The sequence below is a fragment of the Anoplophora glabripennis genome, unplaced genomic scaffold, assembly GCF_000390285.2.
Source record: "Anoplophora glabripennis isolate ALB-LARVAE unplaced genomic scaffold, Agla_2.0 scaffold876, whole genome shotgun sequence".
NCBI lineage: Eukaryota > Metazoa > Arthropoda > Insecta > Coleoptera > Cerambycidae > Anoplophora > Anoplophora glabripennis.
In genome coordinates, this window is record NW_019416954.1 from 68701 (window position 1) to 93421 (window position 24721).

Below are 24721 nucleotides of genomic sequence, written 5' to 3' on the forward strand. Positions count from 1 at the left end.
AAAAGTCCCATAGCACTGCGGCCTAATTAGGCCTATTGTGCGTCCCACTACTAGTCCTATTCAGCAAGTAGATTTGTCCTTTTTACAAAGTCCAAAAGCTTCCTTGCTGACACTTCTCTCAGCTCCTTGGGTTCCAAATAGGGTCTCCCAAGGAGCGCCATTCTGCTACGTGCAAATCCCGGGCACTCGCCCAGGATATGCAGAGAAGTTTCATCCGCCGATTCACATCCTCGGCAGACCGGACTGTCTACAAGCTTTAGCTTATGTAGATGTTCAGGACATTAGAATACTAAAATACTAGATGGTAGTCAAGGATCAAAATTCCGGAAAAATACCATTATTTGCATTATTTCCTGGGTGGACATTACACAGAAAGTTCGGAAGCGAATATCGACACGTTACTATGAAAACATGCAATCTCAAATTTAGCTTGGAAAACATGCTACCTAAAATTGTACTTGGAATAGATGCTACCTACCTAAAATTTTGTGTGGAAAACACGCTACCTCAGATTGAGCTGGGAAAACATAAAATTAAGCTTGGAAAACATGCTATCTTTAAGAAAAAACATGCTATCTCACACAAAATTAAATATGACTAGAAATTTAAGTTGGCTGCATTGGCATTGAAATGCACATTGAATGAAACCGTGCACATAATAAGCTTCTGTAATATATTTTTCAAAAAGTAAGGAATATTTATGTTCAAGTACACTGTTTATTTTATCTGTTTCATTCAACATTTTTCAATTAATTTTGTTAAGTTACTGTTATAAACGAGAAAATTGTAAATTAAAAAAATAGAATAATATGGAGTATGCTGCAACACGTACATTTCTCGACGTTTTTTGAAATAAAAAATTATTAAAGAATAGTGTATACCTTAAAATATAAACATGTTTATTATTACTAAAAATTATTCGATTTCTTTCATACAAGTTTGCTTTAATACAAAATCTAATAGGCCAATCTTATCTGATTTATAGTCACTACTCCTTTTATTCTAAAAATATTTTTATATGCCTTAACGCGGACTCCAAAGATACTGCAATAAAAAGGATAAAAAAGATTATAATGGCCAGGCTAGGTTCCAAATCCCGGGTCCGAATCATTCTTACCTGAACAGTATGCCCATGTAGAGCATCTATACCTGGATTGTCTTGGAAAGTCTTGATTTTTACACAGCTCTGTATTTATAAATGCATAATTAAAAATATCAAAAAATTTTCAGCTTTTTTTATGAAATACGGTTTTGACATTCGTTAATTTTCAAATAAGAACAAGACGCAACAATTTGTAGAAAAACATCATTTATTAATCAAATTGCATTACCTAATAGAGTTAACATAATAACCAGAATATAAATATAATAAAGTTGAATGATATGTACGATAAACATGTATGCATGGGGAACCTCGGAAACGTGCACGTGCATATCATCTGCTCTGCGCCCGTCGCATCGATATCCAGCAGATCATAAAGTACCGGTAATAAAAGTGTTGCATAGTTGCATTTCATTTCCAAAGTATGTGCAAGCACGCGGCTACCGTACCTTTAAGAAGCCATTTGTTTCTATTGACGTGCAGTAAGAACGATTCGGACCCGGAGTTTGGAGCCTAGCCTGGTCCACTATATAATCCTTTTTATTGCAGTCTGCTTAGAGTCCGCATTAGGCACATACAATTATTTTCAGAATAAATTGTGCTCCCAGATTTTGTGAAAATAAAAGTGTGCCAAGAGTCCCACTAAACACGAAACGTAAATGAAACGTTGCAAATGAGATGTTTTACTGAACATTTGAAACATTAACTAGAAACGATTCTGTTTCATTACAGAAATATAGCACTTGAAAACTTATTTAGTGAAACATAGCCGAAACGTTACAATTGAAGAGAGTTTGAAACATTACTCGAAACATTCCCTTTCGATCTCGGAAACATAACAGACGAACAACCCTAAATTTTGCTCTCAATCCCCAATCCTTCTCAAGCGTTAGTTCATTTGCCTTTGTTATATAAAGACATAATTAGAAAAAAAAATGTGGTAGCATATTTATAACACAAGTCTAGAAAAAACGTATGTTCGTGACTTGCGTAGACTGCGCGTAACAGCCCGAGTTTATTTGTTTCCCGTGTGTCGTTTCAATTCGTATTATGTTAGGTTAGGTTTGCGGTTTGTCAGTTTGCTTGGTTTCGTTGTTATTCATCTTTACTTTGACGCTATTTTATGTGATAATTTGTAGTGTGTGCAGTTGTGGTTATTGTAAGGTGCATATAAAATAATGAATATTGATGCAAAATGTTTAAAACGATATGTGTAGAGATTTCCAATTTTGCGTCACATCTACCTAAATATAGTTATACCCACTACTATTACAGACAAGAGGACAAGGGACTAGAACTAAGAAAATGGAACAACAACATACGTTTCGATATAATTTGAAGAGCAACTACTTAGTCAGTGAGAACTATTTGAAATATGGATGAATCAAGTGAAATAGACGTCATTTATTTTATATTTTGTACAAATGTTTATATTTGTTTATGTGTATAGGCATGCTTAAATAAAAGAGTTTAGGTATACCTACAGATATTTACTTTGTCAATATATCATTTTGTATCCTTATTTCTGCTGTATAATTTATTATTATTAAAAGGATATATGTAATATTGACCATGCGTAGAAGAAATTATAACTTTATATTATTTTTCAGTAATGTTATTTGTTTTTCATGTACCTACCATTTTAAGATTCATAATCATAACTAACTTTTTCTAATTATCAGTTCGTCATTGTTACCATATTCATGAAGGTCTCAACATTAGAAAATTTCCATTTCAGAAGCGTATTTGAACTATATAAAATGTGTAGCTTTTTTTTAATGCTTCTGATATTGTTTTGTGATATTTTTATTTGTACGATGAATGGCAAAATTCATAATCCATATTAGAAACTTTTTTCGGTGGCTTCTCAAAAAGAAAGAAATTCTTAGTAAAAGTTGCCTCATCCCCAAGCTAGAAGAGCATATTTATTTTTTTTAATATACAATGTAACTTTTTAGTTCGAATTAAGTCATTCACAATACAAATAAAAATATCACAAAGGAGTATTAGAGATATTTATAAAAATACTCACACTATTTATACTATTTCAAAAACGCTTTTGAAATGAAAATGATCTAAAGTTGAGAGCATTATGAGAACAATATGGTAATAAAATTATTATGTTACTCAAACATTTCTGAAAATATACTGAAACGTAAAACAAAAATATCGAGGGCATAAATGGAACATAAAAAGAATGTTACTGAAACCAATTTTTTGAAACGTTTCAAGAAAAATGGAAACGTTTCTGAAACATGTCAGAAACTGAAAAATGTTTAGTGGGGCAGTACTATAAATCAGATAAGAGTGCGCTATTAATTTTTATATCAAAGCAAAATCTAATAATCTTTAATAATAATACATTTTTATATATTAAGGTATACACTATTTTTTTAGAATTTGTCGTTTATAGCAGTAAGTTAACAAAATTAATTGAAAAATGTTGAATAAACAAAATAAAATAAACAGTGTACCTGAACATAAATATTCCTTACTTTTTGAAAAATATATTATATAAGTTTATAACATCAATGCAGCCAACTTAAATTTCTAGTCAAACTTAATTTTATGTGAGATAGCATGATTTTTCTTAAAGATATGTGCTAGCATGTTTTCCAAGTTATATTTGAGGTAGCATGTTTTCTTAGTAACGCGTCGATATGCCTTATGTCAAGACAGCTTCTTCATCCTTCAGTTAAATAAAGGATTTTAATTTTGTGATTGAAAAATGGATTCATAATTTATTTTTTTTTTAACAAATAATATTACCGCTTCTCGGTAATAGTAACGTATTAATAGTAATTTTAAAATACAATGCCAGCAATACAAAACGTATAATTAAAAGAGAAATGGAACTTTTATAGCCAAACCTGTATGTTGGACACCCCGAAGGTGTACGCGGGCAGGGGCTCCACCGCAGAGTTGATGACGTAGTCGCCTAGGGTGACGTGCACCTGTCTGGGGGTTGCCCGGGCCACGCAGTGGCCGGCCGTTACAACGTGACGCCTGCTGACTAGAGAACCGCCGCACCTGAAACAACAAAGTCTGGTTGCATAAACGAGCCAAAACAGCGGCACTAACTAAAGATAAATATTTGAGTCAATCTGTTCCGTAGACCATAATTTAGTTTGTGATTTTTTCTTCGTTCCTTAGAAGAAATATAAGTTGCCAAGAGAAAATATATTTTTTATTTCGAATTATGAAAATAATTTATTATATTTTCAATAGAAGTTTGGGAGATTCATTATTTAAGGAACGCCCTACGAACTGAAATATTTGAAACTATTCATAGCTTAATCAACAGTGATGTTATGGTATTTTGCTATTCAAAAACATGGGAGATAACTAAGAACAAAGTGTAGGTTGAGATACACATTTCTAATCTATTCTAGCTTTCTTTTCTATACAGTGTTACTACAAACTTACAGAAGATTGTTTAATTGTAGATACAATACTTAAATTATAAGCATTTTCAATAAACAAAATTGTGGAAACTGCAAAACTGTGTTAAAATTGATTAATTATCAAACTTTTTAAAATTTGTTGAGAACCTCTGGAAAATTAATTGTCCCCTACATAAAAAAGTGAAGTGAAGTCTTAGTAAACAAAAAAAAATCAATTTTAGGTTCAGCCCCAGGCCCAGTCTAGCTAACGTTGGACTTAGCAATTCCTAAAATTCCATATTATTATATTGTAATTCAGTCGGTAATAAAAAATATACATACAGGAGAGATTCTTCTGTAACTCTGTAAGTGTAAAGTATATATAAAAAAATGGTTCTAATAAAAGTCGCTTGGAATCATGTGGACCATTAGAAGAAAATATTTTTTGCTTTACAGATTGTTCCTTTTCGCGTGGGTGCTACATAACTTTGTTATTTTAAAGTGGAACACCCTCTATATTATTGCGTTTTTGAATTCCTTGGTTAATATTAGGTGGAGTTTATTAAACCTACATGGTGTTTACAACTGTTTTTGAGATAATCAATTGTTTTTGAAAAAAATCACTATTTCGTCTCTCTAAATGAGGCTAGATAGCGTCTAAACCGTAAGAGTTAGAGACCTGCAATTTTCAGAGTTCGTTTTGGCATAAATTACTCTTATCTTGCCATCTGTGAACAAAACGTGTACGTTATTCAGACTCGGAAATACTGAGACCTACATTTAATCTTGCGAGACAAAAAACTTTTTTTTTCAAATCTAATGACCCATATTAATTGTCATGGGTGAATGCAAAATTGAATGCCTTTCTGACTGATATAAGGTTATCCATACTTATCTTTAACAGTTTTCCAGTCTTTTCTAAAGTCCGAAAAAGTAGCTATGTAACAGCGTCAAGAAGGCCTTGCAAAACCACTTTTCTCTCACATTTTATCAGACCTGGGACTGACAATGTCAATATTTACTGCCATGTTTAAAAAGTGATTTGACAAACAAAAGTAAAACACTAACAACAACTAAAACAAAACGCAAAACGAAACAACTGAAAACTGAAACTCGGAACACAACAAGCAGAATAATACTTAGACCGCTGATTTACATCAATTGCTCGAAGTATCCGCCATTTTGATTAATACACAAAGAATTGGGTTTTTAAAAGAATGTTCAACATTGGTCAGCATGTCTGGCGTAATTTCTTGAAATGCTATTATAATACGCTGCCACATATCTTCCGCGGTAGTGCCACATATCTTCCGCGGTAGTGTCACGTAAAATTTGCTTTTCATAAATCCCCATAAAAAAATCGCAATTTGTCATATCTGGACACATTGAAGGCCAACTCACCGGTCCCCCGCGCCCAGTCCATCTGTTGGGAAAAGTTTCGTGTAAAAACTGACGAACCGCAGCGGTATTGTGAGGTGGAGTACCATCATGTTGCATCCATATTCCTCGAATTGTAGCTAAAGGAATGTCGCCTAACAAATCTTCTAGACTAGAGTGTTTGTTAAAAAGTTTAAATAAACTGCTCCAGTTAGATGCTGGTAAAAAAAGACTGATCCAATGACATGGGTTCCCAAAATTGCTCCCCACACGTTCAAAGACCACACGTTGGCTATGAGTTGTCCGGAATTGGTGAGGATTTACTGTGTCGTAATAATGGCAATTATGACTATTAACGAAACCATTTTTATGAAAAGTAGGCTCATCGGAGAACATGACCCGTTTAAAAAAATCATCATTTTGATTTAACGTCTCAAGTGCCCACTGACAAAACTCCAGTCCCCGCTGAAAGTCTACTTTTAGTAACTCTTGGTGTAATTGGATGTGATAAGGATGTCTGTGCTGTGCTTTTGTAAAATTCTATGTATCAACGTTGTACTAATACGTCTTGACGCTGTTACATAGCTACTTTTTCGTGTAAAATAATAATTTTATAGTAATTTTTAAACAAATTCGAGTTTTTTGTCATCCTGTACAAGTTTTGAAAATAGTAACCTTGTTGTGAAACTGCATCTAAAAATGTAAATCTGTACCTCAGAGCTAAACTGTATTTAAGTGCCAAAAATGAAATTTTACAGGAGTGATTTAAAGATTTAAATTTTTCTTATCATTCCATAACTTCGAACTCTTACTTCTCCTTGATAAAAAAAAATTTGTATGATGTGAAGTTATGCGTCTATTTTAATATTATTTATTGTAATTTAAAGAATAATTTTCTATTCGTATATTTTTTTTTCGAAAACACTATTTGGCACAAACATGATTTAGGGATTTTATATTATAATATTTACTAATTGTGCGATAATATACGATGAATGTGGATATAATACTAAAGTAAACCAACATGATTTTGATATATGTGGAGTTAATACTCCGAAGTCAAACTAATAGAATATTAACTCCACATACACCTGTTTGTCTCGGACTATATTGATGTAACAAGGAACTTAATACTGTGGAAATGAAACACGGTTAATATTAATTACACATACGATTGTCTAGCTTGGAGACAGGTTGAGACTTATTATTATTTAGCACTGTCTATCTTCGAAAGTATCACGAGTGGGAGTTATTACTGCTTAGCACGTGAAAGAGCATAAGAAACTGTGTTGGGCTGTCAAATAATCCCAATTTCGTAAAAAATGGAGTTAATACAGTTTAGCTCTGAGGTACAGAAACGGATATAAAATTTCACAGCTTTTAAGTTTCAGATTAGTTCTTGTAGATTAAGGAGGGTTGAGATATCACTATATTTAATAACATTTTCAACTAAATATGAGTTCTCATGTGTAAAGTAAATTGCCGGAAAGAAGGTAGTGATCAATAAAAATATGATGTATTATATGCAAGTATAAATTTGAAATTATGGCGAATGCGCCAATGTTTATTACAGTTTTACACTTCAATTTTGTTTTCTCCCTATCTATAAAATCTAATATAATCTAATATAATCTAAATATAAATGATTTGTTTAACAATTTTTATAGAATACTAGATCATTAAGCAATGTAGCAACAGTTTCTGGATTGCAACAGGTAAATGTTAATTAAGATAAATGTTTACAAACATTTATCTTAATAAAGAGAAACCTTTAATGACTTAAGTCTGTTATAACTCCAGGTTATTTCATGCGACGTGTTTAAATAAAAAAGGGTTTAATGCCTTGTCACTTAATTAAAAGCAAATTCACTAAATCGGTGTACAAGAACTTAAGATTTACTTAGTTCATGTATGACAAATTGCTATAGTGGACTGTATTAAATGAATTAAAGGTTTGTAAATGCTTTGGTCACTTACCAGTGCAGGAAAATGGTGCACTTTTACTGTTGTCGTATTAGTATGGAGGGAAGGAAGGAAAGATAGATAATGTAATACTAATACGAGCCACTAGCTAGTGATGCGGTAATTCTATAAATTAATATCTATAATCACGTAACTTTTAACTAAAATTTTAATGTGTAAAAATCTATACTAATGATGGCGGTTCTATAATATACTAGTTTATCAGAGTTTTTTCCACACATACCAAAAAAGAAAATAAAAAGGAACAGTTTTGTTTCAAAAATTGTACATGGTACGACATCTGTAACAAAGGATATAAAATAATTAAATAAATCATTTAAATCTATTTAATATGATCTAAACAGTCCCTAACGTAATTTTTATGAAAATAAATTAATTTATAATTATATTTTATTAAACTTTATTATATTCTTGAACAAATTTAAAATAAGTATTCGTTTAAAAAAATGCATGGGATTTTTTTTTATTTATCTGAGGTGATACAGTCCTTAAAAGCTTAAAATTTGTGAGCTAAAGATTTTTTTTTCTATATAAAATTATAAAAAAGAAAATTTTCTGGGAAATGAATATTTCATTTTCCGAATAGAATGAAGGAAATCTTTTTGCTCATATACAGGATGTTGGAAGTTTGTTGCCTTAAATTTAACAGACGATAGAATACATTAAAATAACAAAAAAGCTTATATGATATGGGTCCTAAACTTAACCATTTCTGAAAAAAAAATGATCAAAATTTCTAACTTGTACAAAAGTTTGATTAATTAAGGAATATTGACATAACTGCGTGCATAGAATATCATAAAATACAATGTTTATCACTTTTTTTAACTTCTTTATGCTTAATTCTAAAAAATAATTAGCGTTGTAATTTAAAATTCTATAAAATTCATATCGAGCAATGTGACAACGGCGTGGCGGTTTATTAACATGAGGTACATTAACATGAGGTACTAATCAATCACCAATACGCAATTCAGTTGGTATCTGGATTCGACATTGTCGCAGTGTTTTTTGCGTACCAATATTTTCTTTTCTTGAGGTGTTTTCAGGCAAGTGCGCGAAAATTGAATTCGAAGGTGTCGTGCATGCATCAAAACTGGTGGTGGACATTTTGAGCATATGTTGCAGCTTGTTTTGTACTTGTGCGTTTAAACATACATAATTTGATTAAAAGTTAAGTTCCTGTTTTAAGAGATTCATAATTACTAAAATTCGAGCTAAAATTTAACCACAGCACTATATTCGTACGATAAAATCCATACATTTTATTTTATTTATTTAAAAACTGGTGCACACGTGGTGTGCATTAGCAGGTTAAGCGCTGTTGTCACGTCGTAATAAAACTCCCCAATATTAATACTCGCTGTATATTGAAAACTGTTAATCTTACACCCCCGTAATATACAACTTTTTGTTCATTTATGATTACTCTATCTGATGCTGAAGTAATGGCAGTACACCCTCTATATGCGAGTATGACTTAGTGGTCTCTAATCAGAAAATGATATTTTCCATCTCCTAAGACAAATTTATGATTTTGATAATTAAAACATTAAACTAACTAAACATGAACGAAACTTATGAATGAACCTTCTTGTATTCTGCATGTGTTGCTACATGGAAACAACTAAACAAATTATTAACAATTTACTGTATTTATTCTTCATTTAGAATTAATTGAGCATAAAATTATATATATATAATAAATAGAAAATATTAGCATTTCAGCTTGAGATGAGATACTTTTTTCTTTTGTGAACTGGCCCCAGTCATCGATACTTTTGGGCAATTTATTTATTTATGAAAAAAAAAAATGAATTTTTACTTCTTTTCAATTTTTCTTAGAAATGACACTAGAAATAAAATTAATTATACAAATATTCAGTAGCGTAGATGTTCTGAGATACTTAATATCTGCGCCACAAGACATACCTGAATACCAATGAATTATTGCATTTAATTAAATAAGTAATTGGATAAAAGTCAGTATCTTGAAAACTATTAATTTATTTTATCCTTTTGGTCTAAAATGACAATGTCCTAAAAACATGAATTTAAAAAACATTCTGTACAATAATCAAAGACTCTTTACTTACTTCCTTTATCAGAATTTTAGCATCAATTTTGTTAAGCAAAAAATTTACAATATTCAAAAATTTATTGTATATTAACTATAATGAGCAAATAGTTGTTTTGCAGAATTATTTGTTTTTGCTTGTAGAGTATATCATGCACTGCATAGCAAACAATTTTTTTAACACAACGCCAATAGGTAACAAACATCGCATTAATGAAATACTAATTGACATTTCACGTTATTAATGAAAGACAAGATCTAATTGGAAATGACAAAAAGTTGTTGCGTTCATGTGAACATAAATATACCGCAGGTAGGTAATTAGTGATGACATTAAATGGTTTAAACAAGATAGATAGAAGGAATTCTAATTAAAAAGGATTATGTATTTCCCTTGTTTCACATAATAATTTTCATAAACGTTTATAATTGATGTAACTTCAAATATTTATAAGCTGTATAATTAATATGTTATGAATTTCGAAAAGCATTATTTTGTCTGTTTGCTTGGGTGCTATACCATTTCAGAAATAAATAATCAGATAAACCCTCGCACAAAAAGTTCAATCAAGGTCTATTTTTATTAAATTAATTTTACCCAACCAAAAATGACTTTCCTTTGGTTAGCGATTTTTGTTTATTTATCTGCTTCTAAAATAGCTAGAAATGTCATATAAAGAAAAGAGAGATCACACTTAGGAAAATGATATATGATATAATTCAACAGGGTCCGATCAAAATGTTAGAGAAGGAAGATTATACTGTTTAAACTAATAACGGATATTGATTGTGCATTCAAATTAAGATGATTTACTGACGATACTGGGAAACCAAAGTATATATTGGTAAATTTTTTACACAACTGGAAGCGCATACATATGCTGCCAAGAGCTATTTGAGAAAATATTTAATAGGTAGATTTTAATATATACGATATATATATAATATATGAAGATTTGATTAAAGTGAAGTTGGAACAGTTGTTGTCTGCCAATTAGTACAAAGGGTGGACATCAAATGGAAACATGTTTGTTACACAAAATTGATAAAAAACATTATTTGATATTATAGATAGTACATAATTATATGGGTAGGTTACGACCATTATACGGAATATGTACATATTTATCTTTATTAAAAAGTTTTTTTAGCATAGTTTAGTTTTACGAAACGGTTTCGGATATAGATGAGTGTATTGTACAGGTGTGGTTGTACACGTATTTACAGAATACTCTGTAGATAAAGAAATTTCAAAATGCATGCCTAAGATTCATATGGGGAAAAATGAGAAACCACCCTTTGTCCAGCTCACATGGCATAATTTTGTTAAACGATTTTAGTTGATTTTGATAAACGATTTTTAATTTTGTTTCATGCGTAAAGTTGATAATCTAATTATTTACATAAAAACAGATTTAATGTTATCAACTTTCTTTGTATACATCACTGAGAATTGTAGGTACGTGTACCTACAATTGTGTATTATAGGTGTCGTGACACCTATACAAAAGTGGCAAATTACAAATTTCTTTACAACGAGAAGTTATTTGACTTTCAAACTTTTATAGAAAATCTGCGTTAGAATGGAGAAAAGTCGGTTATTTGTGCATTGATTCATAATTAGACAAACTGTGTAATAAAATCTATAAAAATATATTACTGGTTGCCTATTTGCTATACAGCCCTCTTAAGAATTAGTTTAGGTTCATGCGGATCAGATTTTTATACGAATTCGTATCCCGTGTAACTTTAACCTGATGATATTGCCTTAAAGCTAAATCAAATTTATCCTAAAAGTTTTCCTAAATTTTCATAAAGTGTGTCTGTGATTGAGAAATCAATAAAAAAATATTGGAAAATCGCTTTATGATGATTTGTATTTTTAATTGCCTATTTTCTTTTCAGTACATTTTATAGTAAGTGAAAAACAATAAAATATCAGATAGGTATTTTGAAACAAACTCTAAAGTGGCGCAAATTTGAGTTACATTTTTTTAGAGGAAAATTTGAAATAAATTATACTCGAAATTATATTAACCATCTTTTTATTCGACGTCTAATAACGTTATTCTACGTTATTCGAAATGGGCAGGGCAATTTTTTATTTTGTCCGATTTTATTTAAGAATTTCTTGTCAACAATGTAAAATCATTCACCCCAATAGAGAGACGCAAGATATGAATTCATAAGGGACTAGAATACTCTCATCGGAAATATAACGAAAAATATTCACAACACGATGTATCACTTATAGGAAGCTGTAATAAAATAGAAAATTCTGTATTCGGCTGTTCACCTCACGTAACACGACAGGAATTTCTCATAAAAATTCTCAGTTCGTTGACGAAAAAAGGTTCACTTCATACATTTTAATAAAAATGAAATAATATTCTCTACTCCTTTGACCGAGGCAGAAAATTTATTGACCCTTCTGATCCCGCGGTGACATAGAGAAGGAATTCATTTCACATTTTTCGCAAATATTTTGATAGGAAATACTGAAATACTTATATACTGTTAGTAATAAAGTACGGCGTAATAAGATTCTTTTTGACTATTCAGTTTTGTACGTTTAAATTTTCCCATAATTTTAGACGTGTAGTCCAGGCGGTATCTGTTTTAAAAAGGGTATACTTTTGACATGCCGATAAACAGTTACTTTAAAAAATAATTAATGTTTATTTACTATGTTAATATTCACGATCAAAATTTTTGCATGTTGCACCAGGTAATACTAGTAAGTTTGTTTAAATATGAAATTGTTTTTATTTTAAAAACTCGTCTCTCCGAGTACTTTCAAACCATATTTTAAAATAAAAAAAAAAATGAAAAGAACATTAAATTATTGCAATTATGTATATATAAGCATGAAAATTGCGAAAATGTTTTGTGGTGAAATTTTCAAATACTCAAAGGCTTTAGATTTTTAGAAATTTGATTTTGAAAATCTTCTAATTAAAAAACAGAAAATTTAAACAATTATTATGTAAAAACTATCGAATCGAATTGGATGAAACTGGGTGTGATGATTTTTTACACTAAAAAGTTTAATTGGGACAAGTATGAAGATCCTAGGTATTATTTAAGTGTCTGAAAGAATTGACAAATAAACTAGCATTTTTTGCAATTTTTTAAATGATTTTTCCGATTTTTGCAACAATAATTATTTTTTCGAATAACAAAACTCTATCTTGTTCAAAATTCAATTACAAAACTTTTTTCCTCTTCCATTTTTGTCTAAAACGAATAGTTGCTAAGTTGTCGACGAGAAATCCTAGAAAAAAATTAATTTTTTTGCTATTTTTTTATACTTTTTTGCAATAACAATTAAGCCCACGTTTTTTTTATTTGCATAGAAAAATTATCATTTCTGATGTTATTTAGAAGCCGTTAAAGCAAAAATCTCCGATCATATGCGTTTTACCCAACCCGAAACAGATACCGCCTGGACTAGTTGAAATAATCCCAAGCGAGATGCATACAAAAGTCACGTAGTATTCATTATCAGTGAAATTAGACTTTTTTAAAAATTGTGACTCAGGCATGTAGAAAAACAACTTTGCCAATAATATCACTTGGTGCCTTATTCTATTAAAAATTTCTGAAGTCTACCTAGAACATTAACAAAATTGAAAACAAAATCGTTCTGTTTCTGCATTTTTAAAAAAAAAATATTTTTCTTTGAGTTACCTATTAAGCCTTTAGTTCCACCGTGAAATTCTTTTTAATTTATTAAAATAATTTTTAGTAGTTCTTAATCGAGAATCATAACCTTGAATATATAAATCTAAAATATTATTCACAATTTATTAAGGGCTACAATAACAACCTTTCAAAAAAATAGTGTTTAGAAATTAATATTTAAGGAAAACTAGTAATCCTACTTTTACCATAATGTGTTAGACTAATAATATAATTATATTCTATTTAAAAATTTCAATATGAATCAAAAACTACGAAGAAAAATAGCCATATATTAAAAAATGGTGCGAGATCAGAATATACAATAAAAAAACAATTAAACATCTATTTATAATATAGAATTTCCCGTTACTAGCTTTTTGGCAATAGTGGTTCATTTGTTCAACTTCGGCTTCATTTAAAATAAATTTCACCAATACTTGTTTCTAACTAACCCCTTATATTGTAGTTGATCCAGATATTTTTAATTACGATTCCAGCAATAAGTACAAATAAGTAATAATTTTTGACATTTTAACAATCCACAAAATAAACATTTTTCTATAAGATGGACACAGTTCATAAATTTGGAAAGTGTGCTCTGAAAAACAACGAGTACCTTTTACAAATCTTACTTGGTGCATGGCGAAATGGAAAAGGATTCGCCTACTTTCTTTCTGCGGCCGCAGCACTTTGTCTACATTCACCGTATATCAATACCATATCCATCAATTCACTGTAATTATATACCCATTGTAATAACTAACCACTACAAACAATAACTCTTGATTACTATAATTTAATATGCCTGATTACTATAATTTAATATGCAGCCAACAAAACATTCATATCATTGATAGTAATAGCAACTTGAAGTCATCTTCACGTTTGAGGAGCGTAGGATGACTTTTAATGCGATCGGAACAAAATACATATAATCAACAAAACATTACTGATCGGTGTTTTTCTTTCATCTCCAATGTTTACACTCTCATCACCAAATTGTTTCTTTTCTAAGTGTATACATCTCTGGCTGCTCTATTAATATTTTTGCCAATTAGTATAACTTTGTGCGGGTGAAACAAAAACATATAATATACCATGATATTGGAAAGTAATTGAATTAAATAAGATAAACAATACACGAAAGTGCCATCACTTTAAATAAGTCCGGTACTCGAAACATGAGAAAAAATATTTCCAACTTTTTCAAAGATACAGGCTTGTTGATTACAAATCTCTGGTCCCTCCTTTAACTTTTTTTGGTTTTCAGTTGGAGACAAAATTTTAAATACGAAAGCTGTAGCATCAGTTTGAAATTTTTTGTGACAATATTTAGTTTTGTACCTACACAACGCCTTCAAAAATCATTTTAAACTGAACATGTATTGTTCAGGAGAACGCCTTGTACATTTTTGGATATTTGGTATAACAGTTTATGAAATATAAGAGGACATTTAAGCAGTTACTTGCGGATTTTCTTCCGTATTTTTCTGCACGAAAAAAATATGTATATGTAAATGAAACTTCGGAAATTTTAATAATATCCGCAATAAATGTTCAAATTGGTTTAAAAATTGTTCTACACATATCCTTTGTGGTTCTCTATTTTTTTTATTGTTAAGAGTATCTTAACGATTTAATGGTTGCATTTCATAGTCTGTTTCAAAAGTAACTCTTCAAAAGTGTATCCAGAGCACTTAAACCAGGGCTGTTTGATGGCCACTGAATACTTCAAATATATATTTGCAGAAATTAAATGTAGTATTCAGTATGGTGGTATGATTGAAATCGTTAGATAATTGCAGTACAATATTCTTAACATAAGAAATATACTGCATTCGACTTGATTAGGTAAATTTGGTTCCATTTTGTAGCTAGAAATGTCACAATTTTTTTGGGTTACCTTAAAAATAGAGTTTGTAAAGTGGAACCACTAAATCTACAAGATATTCGTAGTACAATAATTTAACAAATAAGAACTACGAAATAGTAGCAAAAGCAGTAAATTATTTAAAACACAAGCTTCACTTACATACATTATTTTTTCATCTTTCGTATTTCAAGAAAAATGTATCCCAAAATCAGCAAGAAACGTAGATCTAAAAATTCAAAAGTATACAGGGTATCCCATTTGAAAACACATAAGTTTGACATGTGATGTATTTTAAGAATACTCTGTACAAAATTCAATATTATAAAACTTTTGTTAGCAATAAGTATTTTCTCATTTAACATTTATTTATTAATTCAATATTATAAAACTCTTGTTAGTAATAAGTACTTTCTCATTTAACATTTTTTTTAACCTAAAAATTAAAAGTTAATGCAGATTAACATTTATAGAAAATAACCTTGTAATGATTAGCAATCAGCTTCCTTTATCAAGGCATATGTTCCGCTAAAAATAATGCTGCTAAAGTCCGTAAATACCCTGCATAATTAAGGATGTTGGAAAGACATTCATAAGTTACTGATACCTGTTTTTGCATTGAAAATAAATATTTAGGTGTACTTATATACTCGTATATGCACTTTTAACTGAATCATGTATAATATTAACATTCAATTCACTCCCTGATTTGACCTAAAGAAGTCATAAGTCTATTCATCGTAATATAATAAACATCACGTGATATTGTGACACTGCATTTGTTTTTAACATCTATTGTTTCATTTTAAAATGTCAAAAGGGAAAGTCGATATAGTCTATCGCATATACAGTGTAGCCCATCGAAAACGTACCGCAAGGCATTACAGGGTAGTAATGAACTTTTCGGCAAAATCCAAAAACAGGTAAAGTTTGCTTCTGAGGGGGACAACTTTTGGCGCAAAAAGCATAGCAAAATCTTCAACCCCCTAAGTGGGGGTGCCATCCCCCAAATTTTTTTAAATGGGAATGGGGGTCAAGTGGGGGGTCATTAGAAAGGGCTTTTAATTCTCTATACATCGATTCTTACTTTTTGAAAATCGATCCATTATTTTAGAAAATATGCAGCTTTGAAAATACGAACAATATTTTTGACGAGAAATGCGAAAATCGATTTAATTTTACTTCAAAACTTACGGTATTAGCTTGGTAAATTCCTTCAAAAGAATTCGCTGTTTTTTTTTTTGATTTGCGAATTCTTTAGCCTGATTTTGGTGAGCAAAAAATTGTCCGCTTTTTGTTTCGTATTTAGATAGGCCACAAGAAGTTGCTAGATAACTGTCTTGTGACTTGTAGTTGAAGAGTACCAATACTGCCGAGTCTTTTAAATTGATTAATTATGGTGTACTCAATTCCAGAAAGAGTAGAAATTATTGAGCTTTTTTTCAAAAACAATGAATGCGGAAATCGGGTCGCCGAACTGTTCAACCAACGGCATCCTGAGAAACATGCGTCTGGAAAAATTGTTCGCGAATTGGTGGCCAAATTTCGCGAAACTGGCTCCGTTCATAACAAAAAGAGGCAGGTTGAAAATCCGGTACTAAATGAACCTACGGAAATAGCGGTATTGGGGCAAGTGGCAATGGATAGTACGCTGAGTACAATGCAATTGGCTACTGCGACAGGAGTGAGTCGTACAAGTGTCCAACGAATATTAAAAAAATACAAATTCCATCCTTATAAGATTCGGCTAGTGCAAGAGCTAAATGAAGACGATTTTGATCGTCGTTTGCAATTTTGCGAAATAATGACTGAACGAGCGATAAACGATAATTTCCTCTTTAATGTGTGTTTTTCGGACGAGTGTACGTTCTTCTTGAATGGTTTAGTGAATCGCCATAATTGTCGTTACTGGGCTGATACCAATCCAAGGATTTTCCATGAGACACACTCCCAACACCCCCAGAAGTTGAATGTATGGGCAGGTATTTTTGGAAATTCCATTGTAGGTCCTTTTTTCCTTCCTGGAAATTTGACAGGCGATATGTACTTGGATTTACTACAAAATGTCATCGACCCAGCTCTAACAAATATCATAGAGGACGACCCTGCTTACAATGAACACGAACTGATTTTCCAGCAAGACGGAGCTCCTCCACATTACTCGCTCAATGTGCGCAATTACCTAAATGAGACGTTTCCAGGACGCTGGATAGGACGAAGAGGTGCAATTGAGTGGCCCCCTCGGTCACCCGACTTAAATCCTTTAGATTTCTTTCTCTGGGGGCACATTAAAAGCAAAGTTTACAGCACTCCACCTGATACCTTGGAAGATCTGCGAGGACGAATCATTAATGTATGTCGCGAAGTAACACCGCAAGTGCTCCAGAATGTTCGACAACGGTTTGAAGACAACCTGTATCATTGTATGCAAGTTGGCGGACAACATTTTCAGCATTTACTTGACTAATACCGTAAGTTTTGAAGTAAAATTAAATCGATTTTCGCATTTCTCGTCAAAAATATTTTCATATTTTCTAAAATAATGAATCGATTTTCAAAAAGTAGGAATCGATGTATAGAGAATTAAAAGCCCTTTCTAATGACCCCCACTTGACCCCCATTCCCATTTGAAAAAATTTAAGGCATAACACCCCCACTTAGGGGGTTGAAGATTTTGGTATGCTTTTTGAGCCAAAAGTTGTCCCCCTCGGAAACAAATTTGACCTGTTTTTGGATTTTGCCAAAAAGTTCTTTACTACCCTGTACTGCCTTGCGGTACGTTTTCGATGGGCTACCCTGTATACATATTGAATAATATTGTGTTTTTATAATTAATTTGGATAACTCCAGCTGAATGGAACTGGGCACGTAATTATTATCTTTAAGGTAAATTTTGAACCGGGCTTGCGACTTACCTCAGATTTTCCTGAGTCTTCTCTGTAGAAGAGGGTCCTCAGTCTTCAGTCCGGCAATGGGAACAGGGCAAAACAAAATTGCGGCACATTTAAATTTAATTAAGGCAAAAGTATCTTGTATTATATGGCGGCACTCATCAAAAACAGCGTTGAAGCGTTAACAACGGACGACTCGAACTTCCCTCTCTGTCTCCATGTAGCTGTGTTAGTCGCAAGTCGATATCGCGCAATTTTAAACAAAAAATAATAAAGAACCGAACAGAACAGCGGGTTATTTTGAATGCAATAGGGCTAAACTAAACTAAGGCTAAAATTAATTATATTAAAATGACTATTTTGGCGAATACTGAACACATATAATATATTGAAATCATGCAATCATTATTTTAAAAATACAATGGTCATATTATATAACAGATATTTACTATTATTTAACAATAAAATTCTAGTTTCAATTTAAAACAAAGGTCAAAAATGGCTTGTTTTTCGAACAAAATTGAAGATATCTTTTTTTGGAAATACCAACCAGATTTGTAGCAAATATCAACTAGATTTTTTCTTTTGTCAAAAAATATTAAAGATATGAAATACTAAAATAATTTATATAAAAAATTTAAATGTTTCACTTGACTTTTCATTAAAATTATAATTACATAGGCACACAAACAGAAATCGAAGTCCTTTTCGAAGTCCTTTTTCCCAGAATACTGTAACAAAAGCCGGCATTTATTTATTAGTTCTCGGAAACTAAGATATTTCCATCATCATAAATTATCGGAGGGTTAATGGTTTTCGAGTAGTAGGTCGCCAAGACAGTCCTTCGGGGAAAATTACCAATATTTTAACAAGTTTACTTAAACTGTCGGGGCCATGTGTTAAGCGTCTAGTATGAGAAAAAAATCGATATTTAATAACGCACGAAACCACAAGAAGAGCGTGGAGATTCCAAATTAGAATTAAATTATATTGTAAAATTGATAGTAATTCGAAAAGAAAGTATACCTAAGCAGCTGCGTTTTTTTGACGGATTTTTCGTAGCTATAAGAGTAGATTGAATGAGATCGACTAATCCGTCCCGTAATTGCTACGCGGAGTCATAGGGGAAGGTTAGGGTTACTAGTAAGTGATATAATTATTGTTATAAATGTGAATTCACTCAATTAGATAATTATTAAAGCATCCCGACATTCAGGTTCCCGCCAATAAGATAAGAACCGAAACTTCTGGACCCAAGAAATGGGCGTGGTCAAAGCGAATTGTGGAATTCGAGAAGGATCTGCAAGAAAAACGGCAGTTCGTTCTTAAGTTTCACATTGAGCAGACTAATTATTAACTTTAAAGTCTCGGGCTAATTAATTTTGATAGTTTTTCTAAATTTTGTATAGAGCGCGCATTCCCTGAATCTCGGTACGCTGTCGCGATTGAATCAATTAATTAATAATGTCGTCAAGCCGTTGTGTTTCTATTTTGTTTGTTTATTGTTAATAAAACCCTTCCTGGAAGTTTTGTGTTTCCTTTGTTTCTCCAACTTCAGTGCCACCCTGTATAGCCAGCCACTGGATTACATCCCACGTAAGCAATGAAAGGGTAAGTGCTTGGAAGTGATTCTCTGAACATACAACATTTCTAAGTTCCCACGTGTCAATTAAAGTATATCTAATGATAATAAACTCCCTTTCGAGAATTAAATAGTAACTCTTTCGAGAATTAAATAGATAATTAATTAAAGGTAGATAATTAAAGAAATAACCCCTCAGGCTACACTACTACTAGGTGGCCTTTGTGTTTTTTGAATTTTGAAATAGCGGAAAATTTTACGGCCGAATACACTTCGACCTGCTGGTCGAAGCAACCTCTGAAGGTTGTTTGCAGGTCATGTAGAGGTCAAATCCTTCTTTTGATCCCCCGGCTGATATCTTAGCTAGGCATGGGTCTCAAACCAGTTGACATTTATATTTTTGGGGTCGTTGACCGTTGATCCCGGGGTCCATATGACCTCATCACGTCTACATCAAGGTCAAATGAAGGTCAAACACATTAACTCAAATGATACAATTTCTTGACCCAGGATTCATTAAAGTTTGACCTTAATTTGACCTTGATATAGACGTGATGGGGTCATATGGACACCGGAATCGTGATCAGCGACCCCAAAAATACTTAGGTCAACTGGTTTGGGACCCATTCCTAGTCAATCTGGGGTCAAAAAATTGTATCATCCGAGTTAATGTGTTTGACCTTCATTTGACCTTGATCTAGAAATGATGGGGTCATATGGACACCGTGATCGTGATCAGCAACCCCAAAAACATAAAGATCGCCTAGTCTGGGAAAAGGACTTTTCGATATCTGTTTGTGGGCCCGTGTTATATTCAATATCTTATTTATTTATTTATATCGCCATGAAATTCTGCAAATTTTTTCTCAATTAACCATTTCTGTAATTCTTAAAATAAGAAGGATATTACAAATAAAAAGTGGTAACTTTGTATTTATTACGTACATGTTTGAAAGCTGAGAAAAAACAATCATATAATGTATCTAGTTATCATCTCAAGTTAGAGAATGTCACAAGAATACAGATAAACAGGATGCTGAAATATTCCACCGACAAAATTGTACATGTGATTTTCTAGTCAAAAATAAAAAAAAATCAATCCGAAAAATATGCAAATGCTACGTTTTTTGTATACTATTTACTATTTTCTTAGTAATTTTCATTTAATTAAACTATTTTCATACTAAGTTATATTTATACCATACTTTTATAGTTGTATTTAAAGGCGACTAATAACTTAAAAAAATATATGGTCAAAGATAAGATAGATAATAAAATAAAGAAGTTGTGTTTCCTCAAAATAACAGATGTGACAACAAAAAAAATCGGGGGACTGAGGGATTATGGTTTTTCAAAAGAGTATCAACAATATTTGCAGTATGAAGCAATAAATTCTTAGTGAAATTAAAAAAAGTTTCCATTCAGTGCACGTCAAATGTCAATATCATGGACAAGAATACGACCGTATAAAATTTCATAAACTTGCTTCACTTGAAAGTATGTACTCGTTTATGAATGGTTTATTATTCAACGTAATAACTCTAATGGTATTCCACTCCAACATAGTCTACGAATTTAGTAACTTTTACTGCTCGATTAAGAGGTTGTTACGGTGCATTGCTGTTACCATTTGGCATCCGATGGTAGCGAAAGTCAGCTTCTCTCTCTGATCACCGAGCTGTTTTAATGCCACGCTGTAAACAAACAATTAACACGAATGTTTAACAGCCCGTAATAACCGAAGCGGTTGCGTTGGAACAATAATAATGAAGCCGGTTATCTAATTATCATTAATCTTTAGGCATTTTCTTCTAGTGGGAAATTTTTTTCTTAGGTTTTATTTTAAATGCTCCTCAAAATATAATAAGCAATATTGTTTGTACTGGTGATCGAGTTGAAAAGACAAATATGTAAACATTATAAATAAAAATAATAATTCACATTATTTTAAAGAAATTACAGGCTCATACAAACACCAAAAAAAGTCAATTTTCACCGATAAAGTTATCAGGTTTTACCTTAATCTAAAAAATCATATATAAATTGCAGAAATTGCAAATTATAAGCAACATAGTAATGGGATTATCATAATGATAAGATATCCTCCATATATTTACAAACTCTTGGAAAAATTTCATAGTGTGAATAAAAAAGTTCATAGTGTTAAATAATAGTTATTTATGTACCAAGGGAAATACAGGGATGATTATTATGCCCACAGGCGACAGGTTGCTTTCGAGATAGACCCGAGGAAAGCAAGTCGCCTAAGGGCATAATCATCCTAATATCTCCCGTGGTGCATACGTTTTATTTTTTATTTAGACATCCGATTTTATATTTATTTTAAATTTAATAATTAAATGTAAATGAGAATGAAAACAGTTCTTCAATATATAAATAATGTATCTATGATACCCGCAAATTTGTTGATGTTTGATTCTGAGGAAACATATTGAAAAGGCAGAATGGATAATATTCCGCAATAGTTGCTGCTAGAGCGAATAAAGCCAATGAAGAATTACTGCCTAAGAAATCTAAATTACTTTATGACAAAGAAAGAAGAATATGTTTTGAGACTTGGACAAACAGAAATTTAGTGACAGCTGTTAGTGAAACTATATTAATGAGATATTTCCAAGAACTTTTATCGCTTTAAAAAAATATTTATAATTCTTGATAATTTATATTTCTTATATATATTTTAGTCACAATTATTCAGCCCTAACACATTGTGAACAAAGTTTTCAATGCTGAAGACTACATTAACTTTGCGCAGAAAAGTAAATATAAGAGAATATCATCGATTGGAGGCTTTTCTGAAGCAAAAATAGAAAAGATATAGGTAATTCAAAAAATCTAAGATATTGACAAGAGAGGATATTTTGAAATTTATTAGAGATATCAAGATGTATCTTTTGGAAAAGGATAGGAAATAATTGGCTATATTATTGCATGTGCTTAATAGGTTTTTGTTACTGTAGGTTGTTCTAGTAATAGGTGTTTTTGGAGGTTTAAGAAGAGTTGAGTTGGTAAAGATATCGATATATGATAAAGGAGTCGTTGTTGCAGTAAAAATTAACGATGCAAAAACTGGAGTACCAAAATCTTTTACTATTGTGGAAAAAAATTAAATGCACGCTCTCCAATTATTGTATTGACAGTACATATTTTTTCGACCAAAAGAAATTAATGAACGGCGTTTTTTTCTGACATATCGGAATCGTCGATGTACTGCGCAACTAGTGGGTAAAAATACCTTCGGTAGTATACCGTCCAGGATTGCAAAATATCTCGGATACGCAGATAGTAAAATGTACACAGGTGATTATTTGCGACGTACATCGGCAACTCTTCGCGTAGATGCAGGTGCAGATATGATAACATTGAAAGAGTGATACTGTAGCATCATTTTTCTGAATTAATTGTGAGGGAAGATCAACATTTATTCGATGGCAAAGAAAATTTAGGTAGATTTTCTGGTGTTACTGTTAAAGGTCTATTTTGCAGAATAAAAATCTGTTTTGTGTGCATGTGTTATCAACACATGTGACACTGCGCCTTTCAAAATTTCGCTTCCAAAAGGGGCCATTTGAAAAATAATTTCTTAAAATGCGAAAATATAATAACGTATGTATCACGGCTGAATTACGTGTTGAAAATACACTGCTCAAAATAATTAGAGGAACGCTTATTTAAATCTCAATAAATTTTTTATTTTTAATACTATATAAATCTAATAATGCATATCTTAAAGACTAACATTTTGTTCGAATAAATTTACGAAAATAAAACAAATTTACATAATCATTCTTGAGACAATAGTACCAATTCAAAAAAACTACAGGAAATAAAGTGAAACACAATCAAAATTTCAATTTAGAAATACGCTGTGCCTTGGAATAGTAAACAATGTTGACAGTTCCGCATAAATTNATAAAGTTATATAGTCATTAACGTTATTGAAACTGACAGCTGCTATACAGCTCGTTGAGAAATGAGGTTAAGTTGGTCGCTATAAGCTACTCCCTACGTCCAATGTGTCAGAGCCAACTTCGACCACGTTTTTATTTGAACGCTCGTTATATATATTTTAATCAGAATTATTCAGCCCCAACACATTGTGAACAAAGTATTCAATGCTGAAGACTACATTAACTTTGCGCAGAAAAGTAAATATAAGAGAATATCATCGATTGGAGGCTTTTCTGAAGCAAATATAGAAAAGATATAATCCAAAAAATCTAAGATATTGACAAGAGAGGATATTTTGAAATTTATTAAAGAATTATCAAGACGTATCTTTTGGAAAAGGATAGGAATTAATTGGCTACATTATTGCATGTGCTTAATAGGTTTCTGTTACTGTAGGTTGTTCTAGTAATAGGTGTTTTTGGAGGATTAAAAAGAGTTGAGTTGGTAAAGATATCGATATATGATAAAGGAGTCGTTGTTGCAGTAAAAATTAACGATGCAAAAACTGGAATACCAAAATCTTTTACTATTGTGGAAAAAAATGAAATCACGCTCTCCAATTATTGTATCGACAGTACATATTTTTTCGACCAAGAGAAATTAATGAACGGCGTTTTTTTCTGACATATCGGAATCGTCGATGTACTGCGCAACTAGTGGGTAAGAATACCTTCGGTTAGTATACCGTCCAGGATTGCAAAATATCTCGGATACGCAGATGGTAAAATGTACACAGGTGATTATTTGCGTCGTACATCGGCAACTCTTCGCGTAGATGCAGGTGCAGATATGATGACATT

The 24721-nt window shown here is 31.5% G+C and overlaps 1 protein-coding gene across 1 annotated transcript in view; it reads right to left on the reverse strand.

The window, feature by feature from the left end:
• Positions 1 to 24721, reverse strand: part of LOC108913614 — a 105955-nt gene that overhangs the window by 19277 nt on the left and 61957 nt on the right. Inside the window, exon 5 of the mRNA XM_023455746.1 lies at positions 3973 to 4132. Coding sequence (XP_023311514.1) covers positions 3973 to 4132 — 160 coding nt within the window. The remainder of the gene's footprint in view (positions 1 to 3972; positions 4133 to 24721) is intronic.